The sequence below is a fragment of the Diplotaxodon limnothrissa genome, linkage group LG4, assembly GCF_057381915.1.
Source record: "Diplotaxodon limnothrissa isolate DT_005_m linkage group LG4, D_limnothrissa_male_GT1.1, whole genome shotgun sequence".
In the NCBI taxonomy this organism is placed as follows: domain Eukaryota; kingdom Metazoa; phylum Chordata; class Actinopteri; order Cichliformes; family Cichlidae; genus Diplotaxodon; species Diplotaxodon limnothrissa.
In genome coordinates this window covers 4,077,256-4,087,302 of record NC_140599.1, presented here as the reverse complement: position 1 = coordinate 4,087,302, position 10,047 = coordinate 4,077,256, and the positions used below count along the sequence as shown (strand labels likewise).

The window sequence follows — 10,047 nt, the reverse complement described above, 5'->3', positions numbered from 1 at the left end:
ACGAGATCAAAATTCAAACTTCTCCAAACATTACCGAACACAGTGGGACTTTTTCTCAATGAGCGCATCCTGTAAAAGTGGTTATGTTGTGATATGGAGTGCTATGCCTATCTACTCATGATATTTCTACCCCGGCAACCCAATTTTCAGACGAATGTCAGTTTTTTATTTACTCATGTAGGCTAAAAAGATACATATTAACTCAGTCATAGTGCTAATTGTTACAGTTAAACAGGTTCTTCTGAAGCTCCCAGGTGTGCAAGTCAATGGACAAAGTATAGGATCACCATTTTTCCATGTTTCCTTTTCCCATCATGCTGTGCCTCAGAGAGATGTGCTTCTTTTCACTGTGAACTTCTGGGACGGCTGCCTCACTTAGCACCTCCTGCCTCAGAGCTAAAAATAGAGCAGACTGCAGACTGGAGCTCAAACTGAACGCCAACTCTGGAATCAGGACAGATACATGAAAGCATAAACACAGCAGCTGAGGAAGAAGGATGCGTGGGTGCATGTTATGTGCAGATATGCTTCCCTTATCTATCCAAGCCTAGGTTTGTGAGGAGGACATTTGTTAAACTCTAGCAGACAGTGCTTCTTGTCTGTCCTTCATATATACTAGAGAGTTCTCTCCTGAAATGTACAGCCATTACTCACCGGTCTTAAAAAAGTGCTGCTGTGTTGCTTTTAGATTAAGAAAATCAACTTTCTAGAATATTCAAAGGCGGTTCTTTTACAACAGAATTTATTTGTTCCTCAAATGAAAAACTAAAGGTTGAAAAGCACTAAAATGGCAGTTACCTGAGGCAGCAATTATTAAAAGATCATTAAAAACTTTTAAAAACACAGTTTCAGCGCAATGTAAACCTGAACTGAAATATTTCATTTATTTCAATTTTTCTCCTGGACTTTGGACAGGAAAGGAAGTTTAATGAGATTGGCCTAAAATTTGAAAGAACTGTTGCATCAAGATTTGTTTTTTTCCGTGTCCAATAGTGTCAAAGACTTCTTTAAAAAGACAAGTGGGGATAATACTGAGGTGACACATAGAGGGCAGATATTCTAAATCCTGATGAGATTCTTTATTCCTCTTCAGCTCCCAAATAACTTGCCGCTACTTTAATTCCCAAAAATGAATAGTTAATGCACGTAGCAGTAAGTAATGGATGAAATGAGGTGGACATGACTTTTGGCAGTTTAAACTGCAGGCAGACCATTCGCAGTCATATTCAAAGCTATGGGAAATTTATAATCACCAATTGATGCTACTTTCTAAAAATTTAATTTTTAGATAATTTTTTTAAGGGTTACTATAGGGATGTCAGTTTTTCTCATCAAACCTTTACAGAAATGTTACTTCAGGGTCACAATTTGTTTCTCTGTTAAAATAAAATAAGATCTTAGTTAAACAATGAGACCTGGAACCATCAGTTTGACTGTCTTTGCTTTTAAACCAATTATATAGAATTTCAAATGCTCTGAAAGGAGGGATCTCCTGTTTTTTCCAAGAACAGGCCTTTTTCAATCCCTATATATGAATAATGAGTTATAACCACTTATATCATTATGCTACATATAATAATCATCTCCACACAAAAACACACAAAACATTGTTCTCTCAGTTGGCAGCTGTACATGGAGTTTAAAATAAAGCAGGTCTGTGCATTTTTATCCAAAAGCCTAAAAGCAAAGAGGTGAACCAATTTTTTTTTCAAGTTTAAAAATATTGCTGCCAGTTTGCCAATGGCTCAGTCACATTAGAGTGAACATAGAACTGCAGCTTTTTGTGATTAGGAAACATCGATGGCTGCTCAGAAATTGCACTCAATGTTTGATGACCAATTGCAAGTAGTTGCAATCAGCACGAGTGCGTGCACTGATAAGAGTGATTCATCAGGTGCACCTCTCTTTGCAGTGTGGGGCTCAACGGCTGTATTCTACTTATGCTCCAAAATAAAAACAAGGTTGTTGAGCGCCCTCTGCAGTTGTCCAGAAATAGTGACATTGTTACTCTGCAGTAACTATGTCACTATTTGTGGAAGAATTTCTCTCTTTCTCTTTAAAAAGTGTGAGATTCTCGCTCTACTCTGAACGTGAGTTAATATGAGGACAAATTTGATGCATCTATAACTAATATATTGTTAACAAGAAGTTTTGCACGAATCTTATTAGAAAGTATATCTTTCAACTGGAACATTTTAAGGACGATTTGTGATGGTGGGAAGGGTTCTTTTTTTTTTTTTTTAAATTTGATGACTTTGGATGGAATGAGCCGTATACAGTCCCAGTCCACCACCAATGCATTTGTGTCACTGACAATGCTTCTGTAGTCCTATTCAATTCAGTTTCATTTGTACATCGCCAAATCACAACAGTCACATCAAGGTTTTATTGTAAGGAAGAGACCCTACAATAATACAGGGAAAGACCCAACAATCAAGCAACACCAATCAAGCACATGGCGACAGTGGGAAGGGAAAAACTCCAGCAGAACCAGGCTCAGGGAGAAGCAGCCATCTGCTGCTACCAGTCGGAGTAAAGGAAGGAACATAGGACAAAATACACACTGTGGAAGAGAGCCTATGATTAATAATTAAAAATTAAGGCCAGCACATTAATTAATGATTAAATGCAAAATGGAGTAGAAACACAGTGCATCAAGCCCCAAGCAGCCTAGACCTATTGCAGGGTAACTAAGGAAGGATTCAGGGTCACCTCCTCCAGCCCTAACTATATGCTATATCAAAAAGCTTTGAGTTTAAAGTCTTAAGCCTAATCACAAAAGTTGTCTCCCATATCCAAATTGGGAGATGTTTCCACGGAAGAGAGCCCTGAAAACTGAAGGCTGTGCTTTCTATTCAATATCATAGGGAAACGCAAATTACTCTATTGGGGTGATACACTACTCTAAGGTATTTAAGATAAGATAAGGCCTGATTATTCAAGACATTGTATGTGACTAGAAGGATTTTAAATTCAATTTAGGACTCAGCAGGGGGGCAATGAAGCAAAGCGAATATGGGTGAAATATGCATGCTCTTTCCCCATCAGTACTTTTAGGACATCTTTATAATAATCAATTACAGTAGGCCAGTAGAAGTAATAAATATATGAACTAGTTTTTCAGCATTACTCTGAGACATAGAGATATTATTTAGAGATATTGTGCAAATGCAAGAAAGCAGTCCTACACATGTGTTTAACCCCTTCACCCATAGTTTGCTGCTTTATAAGAAAGCCCTCCGCAAAGCCAGAACATCTTACTATTCATCACTGATTGAAGAAAATCAGAACAACCCCAGGTTTCTCTTCAGCACTGTAGCCAGGCTGACAAAAAGTCAGAGCTCTGTTGAGCCAACAATCCCTTTAACGTTAACTAGTAATGACTTCATGAACTTCTTCACAAATAAAATTTTTATCATTAGAGAAAAAATTACCAATAATCATCCCACAGATGTAATATTATCTACAGCTACTCTTAGTACCATTGATGTTAAGTTAGACTCTTTTTCTCTAATTGATCTTTCTGAGTTAACTTCAATAATTACTTCCTCCAAACCATCAACGTGTCTTTTAGACCCCATTCCTACAAAACTGCTCAAAGAAGTCCTGCCATTAATTAATTCTTCGATCTTAAATATGATCAACCTATCTCTAATGATCGGCTATGTACCACAGGCCTTCAAGCTGGCTGTAGTTAAACCTTTACTCAAAAAGCCATCTCTAGACCCAGCAGTCTTAGCTAATTATAGGCCAATCTACAACCTTCCTTTCATATCAGAAATCCTTGAAAGAGTAGTTGTCAAACAGCTAACAGATCATCTGCAGAGGAATGGTTTATTTGAAGAGTTTCAGTCAGGTTTCAGAGCTCATCACAGCACAGAAACAGCTTTAGTGAAGGTTACAAATGATCTTCTTATGGCCTCTGACAGTGGACTCATCTCTGTGCTTGTCCTGCTAGACCTCAGTGCAGCGTTCGATACTGTCGACCATAATATCCTATTAGAGCGATTAGAACATGCTGTAGGTATTACAGGTACTGCACTGCAGTGGTTTGTATCATATCTATCTAATAGACTCCAATTTGTGCATGTAAATGGAGAGTCCTCTTCACACACTGAGGTTAATTATGGAGTTCCACAGGGTTCAGTGCTAGGACCAATTCTGTTTACATTATACATGCTTCCCTTAGGCAGCATCATTAGAAGACATAGCATACATTTACACTGCTATGCAGATGACACCCAGCTCTATCTGTCCATGAAGCCAGATAACACACACCAATTAGTTAAACTGCAGGAATGTCTTAAGACATAAAGAGCTGGATGGCCGCTAACTTTCTGCTTCTTAATTCAGATCAAACTGAGGTTATTGTACTCGGCCCTGAAAATCTTAGAACCTTGGAGTCATTTTTGACCAGGACATGTCCTTCAACGCACATATTAAACAAATATGTAAGACTGCGTTCTTCCATTTGAACAACATCTCTAAAATTAGAAATATCCTGTCACAGAGTGACGCTGAAAAACTAGTTCATGCATTTATTACTTCCAGGCTGGACGACTGTAATTCATTATTATCAGGATGTCCAAAAAACTCCCTGAAAAGCCTTCAGCTAATCCAAAATGCTGCAGCAAGAGTCCTGACAGGGACTAGAAAGAGAGAGCAGATTTCTCCTGTTTTGGCTTCCCTTCATTGGCTTCCTGTTAAGTCCAGAATTGAATTCAAAATCCTGCTCCTCACATACAAGGTCTTAAATAATCAGGCCCCATCTTATCTTAATGACCTTGTAGTACCATATCACCCTATTAGAGCACTTCGCTCTTGCTCTGCAGGCCTACTTGTTGTTCCTAGAGTATTTAAAAGTAGAATGGGAGGCAGAGCCTTCAGTTTTCAGGCCCCTCTTCTGTGGAACCAGCTTCCAGTTTGGATTCGGGAGACAGACACTATCTCTACTTTCAAGATTAGGCTTCAAACTTTCCTTTTTGCTAAAGCATATAGTTAGGGCTGGACCAGGTGACCCTGAATCCTCCCTTAGTTATGCTGCAATAGACATAGGCTGCCGGGGATTCCCATGATGCACTGAGTTTTTCCTTTCCAGTCACCTTTCTCACTCACTATGTGTTCACAGACCTCTCTGCATTGAATCATATCTGTTATTCATCTCTGTCTCTCTTCCACAGCATGTCTTTATCCTGTCTTCCTTCTCTCACCCCAACCGGTCGCAGCAGATGGCCCCGCCCCTCCCTGAGCCTGGTTCTGCCGGAGGTTTCTTCCTGTTAAAAGGGAGTTTTCCTTCCCGCTGTCGCCAAAGTGCTTGCTCATAGGGGGTCATATGATTGTTGGGTTTTTCTCTTATGAAGCGCCTTGAGGCGACTTTTGTTGTGATTTGGCGCTATATAAATAAAATTGAATTAAATTGAATAGTGCTAACTACAGTGGACAGCTATTCAAAGGCTGTTTTCTTGTATTTGTGTCAGTGTTGATGGTATACTTCCACTAGTTTAACTAACTGGTGTGTGTCATCTGGCTTCATGGATAGATAAAGCTGGGTATCATCTGCATAGAATGAAAATGCTGTGCCTTTTGATAATACTACCTAAGGAAAACAGAACAGAACCCCGGTGGAACTCCACTGATTATATAGTGAGATCAATGAGCTCAGGCTGTTACATGCACGCTACTGATTTCCATTAAAACAAAGAATAAGTGACAACATTCTATTGTGCAAGAAAAACTTTAATGAAATACAGATTTAAAAGAAACAGTTCAGTTGAAAGGCACTAAGGCAACAATGCTTTTTAAAAGATGTCATTTAATCTAAAGTGCAAATGCTGCAGTTAATTAAGCATTAGTTAGGAAGAAAACATTCTCCACTCATTTTCTCCTTTAGTAGTATGACTTTGTGGGGATACTGCTTTAACACAACAAAAGGATGAGGAGGAGTCACAGGTTGACACACCGATTTGCTTCCATTCGTGACCACTGTCTGGTCACTTCATAATGCCAGGCCAGCTGGAAATCAAAATGGAAAGGTGCTCCATCAAGAAAGACAATGACACATTACTAAGGTCGGACAACAGTCTGCAGCTCCCCTTCCTATACTTTAAATCTGTTAACCTTTAAGGCTACTATTTAACAATCCTCCATAGTGTAAAGGTTTACACGTGTGCATAAACAAGCAAAAGATCTCCTGGCATAATCCCAGGAGGAGACACAAACTTCTTTGGGGTTGCATCAGGAAGGCCATCCAGCATAAAACACAATTAAACAAGGGGAGCGATCCACTGTGGTAACCCCTTGAGAATAAGGCAACAGCTGAAAGCAGCTTTAATTTATACATACACACTGAGAAATGGAGCAAGAAGGTCAATTTTTATGTGTTTTTGTAACTTATAACTCCTCCTTATCCTCGTGTTGCAAAACTAATCAGCAGGTAGGAATATAGTACCATGTATAATTCTATAGGCAGTACAAGCTTTCAGAACAATCTCCCCACAGAGTCAGGCTGGACACCCACTCTTCAGCACATCTCTGGTTGCATCTTTGCTGCCCGGCAGCGTAGGACTTTCAGGAAGCTGTCAATCTTGTGAGAGTCCCGACGGAGGCAGGACAGCAGAAAGTTGAAGTTGATCAACTTGGTAATCTTGTCCTGGCCGAGGCTGGTGCCTCCTCGGTAGGGCAGTGAAGTGATGGCCTGAGCAGATGAACCCATCTGGACACAAACAGGCCGGGAAAAATCATTTTAATGATACATTTTGTATTTGCACTGTAAATGAAAATAACTTTTTATTTTCCCCCCAAAGCTCCTGCAGCCATCTCTTACACACCTTGCTAGATAGTACATCCAGGCCATCCTTGAGACTTTTGGAGTACTGCTGCATCTCCTGGATCTTGTTGAATATGGTGCTTTGTGCTGGGTGAGGCAGGGCACTAGCGGAGGAGGACAGGAGTACGAGAGGGTCCGACCAGGCTTGGAGGAGGGAGCGAGCCAGGGACATCAAATCTGACTCCTGGACAAGAAATAAATAGAAACAATACCACAAGAAGGTGAAGATGTTTGTGGGAAAACAGAAGCAGTATGCAGATTTGTGTCAGTCAGATACAGATTTCTTACTTTTGTCTAACTAAAGTTAAAAGGGGGGCAGGGGACTTCCCATGATGCACTCAGTGTTTCCTCTTTTCAGTGTCTGTGTGTTTACACACCACTCTGCATTTGATCATTAGCGATTATAAAACTCAGGCTCTCTTCCACAGTGTCTCTTTTGGCCTGTTTACCTCCGATTACCCTAAATCGATCACAGCTGAATCCGAGGCTGGTTCTGCGAAAGGAAGTTCTGTAAAAAGGAAGTTTTTCCTTCCCACCGTCACCAAGGGGGTCATCTGATTGTTGTGGTTTTTTCTCTCTAGTCTTTACCCTACAATATAAAGCACCTAAAGGCAACTTGTTGTGACTTTGCTCCATCTAAATAAAACAGATATCATTGAATTGTGTTGAAAATGCCCCTTTTTTTCTCATTAGCTTTTGTAGACAGTCAAATCCACACAGTCATTCTCAAAGTACTCTTTAAATGACTTACTGCTTAAAGGGGTCTCTGGAATATAATGTATTTCGCATGAGCTTGCAAGGTTGACATTCAATTTGATGTATAAGAGACAGTGGGGAAGGTGTTAAATACAAAACTGAATAATATGTGGTTAAAGCACATGGAAGCAAACAATAATGTCAATACTGGAGTAAAAGCACTTACCGATACTTGAAGTGCTTGGTCCTTGTCAATGGGCGTCTGTAGAGAGGAGGTGTGGCACATTGCGGGACGCGGCATGATCACCCTGCCTATAGGAGGGAAGTGAGAGTCCTGGGAGGGACAGAAGTTGAGCGTTAGTCTCTTTAAAAAAAGAAAACGAACAGATTTTTCTCTGTGATGGAACGTAAGGATGCAGAATGCTTTAATTCAACAGAAAGGCTTTCAATCCCCACTTTTCAGGACATTAAATGAATATTGTCCTGCTCGAATAGATCAGTTAAAATTGTTTGCTGTAATTCAGTGCATAGTTCCTGAAGATGAGGCAGCTTCAAGCAGACCCACTGCACTGCATGTCAAGCTAATAAGGAAGCATCGGGTTTAAACAGGAAGTTTGTGTTTTTTATGTTTGGGGAGACTGTGACATTTCATTTACAGTGCAAACACACACACACAAACAGGTACAGACCAGCTCCTGGGTGAGCGTCGTGCTGAGCGAGTGCAGTTTGTCAGAGTGCTGAGAGGCTCGCTCGAGCAGTTCGTTGATGGGGACGGCTCTGCACATTGCCACCACACACAACACTGTGAAGCATGAAAAGATGAGCGGAGACAGAGTTAGAGAAAGCAGCTGCAGGGCCACAGTTTGGTGTCCTTTTGGCTTTTTCCCTCTTTTTCTCTTACGTCTGCTTATCGGGGGGGCTGGGTGGAATGTGAGCATCATTCAACAGGTACAGCTGTCATTTGTTTTTCCTTATTTTTCTTTTATGTTTGAGTTAAAATTTCTGACCTGCATCTAATCTATAAAAGGTATACTTTATTTATAGAAACAAAATTTCTTGTTAATCATAAATATAAATATTACGCTGGGTCTGATAACTGATTTTCAATCTGGCTTTAGTCAATGCAAAAGTGCCATCATCAGTGCTGCCATTATAATTATTAGGTTAATTTAATTCAAAATGTTATGCACTGAAAAATACATTAAGAATACATTATTATGGCTTTCTAACTTCTAGTATAATAAATAAATAAATAAAAACAAATTAATAGCCAACTCTGGTGCAATCATTTTTAAACATAACTTTTTAAAATCCCCTTAAAAAAAAACAAAAAAAATATTTTTTTTTAATAATTACTACAATACGTTGAATAACAAGCAAGAACACTTAGTGAAAAAAGTATATTAGTGAATGAATGGTACGTGTCATATAATTTTATTGAAAGCTAATCTAAATTTGGTTTATATAGGGCAAAGAAATGATCAGACCACTGCAATAAACAATGTTAATAGGATGATATTTACGTTTAATATATGCGATACAGATGCATATATTGATGTTATGCAGTTTGGTTGTCAGTGCTGGTGAGCAAACTTGTAACAGTGTTGTTTCTAAATATAATCACGCTTACAAATTTGTATCTTGTTGGTACAAAACTGTAGAACCTCAGGTCTGAACATTTACATTTTCATAAACGCAGATTTTAACTTCTAACATTTTCTTTTAAAGCAAATATTCCATTCTAAGCATCGTGGACTGTTCTGTACAAATCAGTTTTCAGAAGTAAAACGGCTACGCTGAGCTCACCTGTCATGAAGAGGTTGGTTCCACTGGTTCTTCTCTGAGCCATCTCTCTTCTTTTTCTGTCCGTTAGCCGTCGCTTCTTCTCCTCGTCGCTTTTTCTTCTTCTTGGTCCATCTTGCCTCCATTTTATAGTTCTTTGGCTCCAGTTGTTTGGTTATGCAGGAGCAGGGTGACTGTGTGCTAATTGTCAAGAACTTGCTGGAACCAGTTTATAATGAGAAACATGGTGGAGGGGCTTTGAATGGATGCAACAGGATGCAGTCACAGGTTGATAAGGTGTGCGTGTGTGTGTGTGTGTGTGTGTGTGTGTGTGTGTGTGTGTGTGTGTGTGTGTGTGTGTGTGTGTGGTGGGGTAAGGTGGAAAATGTTTGTTCCTGATTCTGATTGGGTGGATGAATAAAAATGCTCACATAAAGTTTTGTAAAAGCGCCGTGACACATGCAGGTTTGACGTAACCAACCAACAGGTTCTCCCACAGGACACGAAAACTCTAACACAACTCTAACACACCTGGATTACAACTGATCTTTTCAGTCCTTGAGCTTCTTCCATTTAAGCCATTAAACTTACAATTCTCATTAAATGATCTAGATGACATGACATAAGTCAAAGTAGAAATGAAAATCTTCAGTTTTAATAACCAGGATGAGCTGTGGGACCAAACAATTTGTAAGTTGACCGTTAATCTTCTTACAAATGTATTTTACAAATCACAAATATTT

The 10,047-nt window shown here is 39.5% G+C and overlaps 1 protein-coding gene across 2 annotated transcripts; it reads right to left on the bottom strand.

Annotated features, from left to right (window-relative positions):
• Positions 1 to 6,520: 6,520 nt before the first annotated feature.
• Positions 6,521 to 9,371, bottom strand: LOC146633060 (prolactin-1). 2 transcript variants are annotated; one of them, XM_085351972.1, is made up of 5 exons: positions 9,329 to 9,371; positions 8,212 to 8,324; positions 7,749 to 7,856; positions 6,828 to 7,010; positions 6,521 to 6,712 (listed from the first exon to the last, which is right to left on the bottom strand). In XM_085351972.1, exons 1-5 carry the CDS (start codon positions 9,369 to 9,371, stop codon positions 6,521 to 6,523), a joined length of 639 nt encoding a protein of 212 aa, XP_085208098.1. The 2 variants fall into 2 exon arrangements, with proteins under 2 accessions (XP_085208098.1, XP_085208097.1); XM_085351971.1 differs by lacking the exon at positions 9,329 to 9,371 and having other exon boundaries at positions 8,212 to 8,463.
• Positions 9,372 to 10,047: the final 676 nt, after the last annotated feature.

Excerpts from the sequence above, each read along its gene's own strand:
- LOC146633060 (XM_085351971.1), bottom strand. The coding sequence starts at position 8,463 with ATGATGCTCACATTCCACCCAGCCCCCCCGATAAGCAGACGTAAGAGA. Across the intron at positions 7,011-7,748 it reads ACCAAGCACTTCAAGTATCG|GAGTCAGATTTGATGTCCCT; the intron begins GTAAGTGCTTTT and ends TTTCTTGTCCAG. Across the intron at positions 6,713-6,827 it reads TGGATGTACTATCTAGCAAG|ATGGGTTCATCTGCTCAGGC; the intron begins GTGTGTAAGAGA and ends GTTTGTGTCCAG.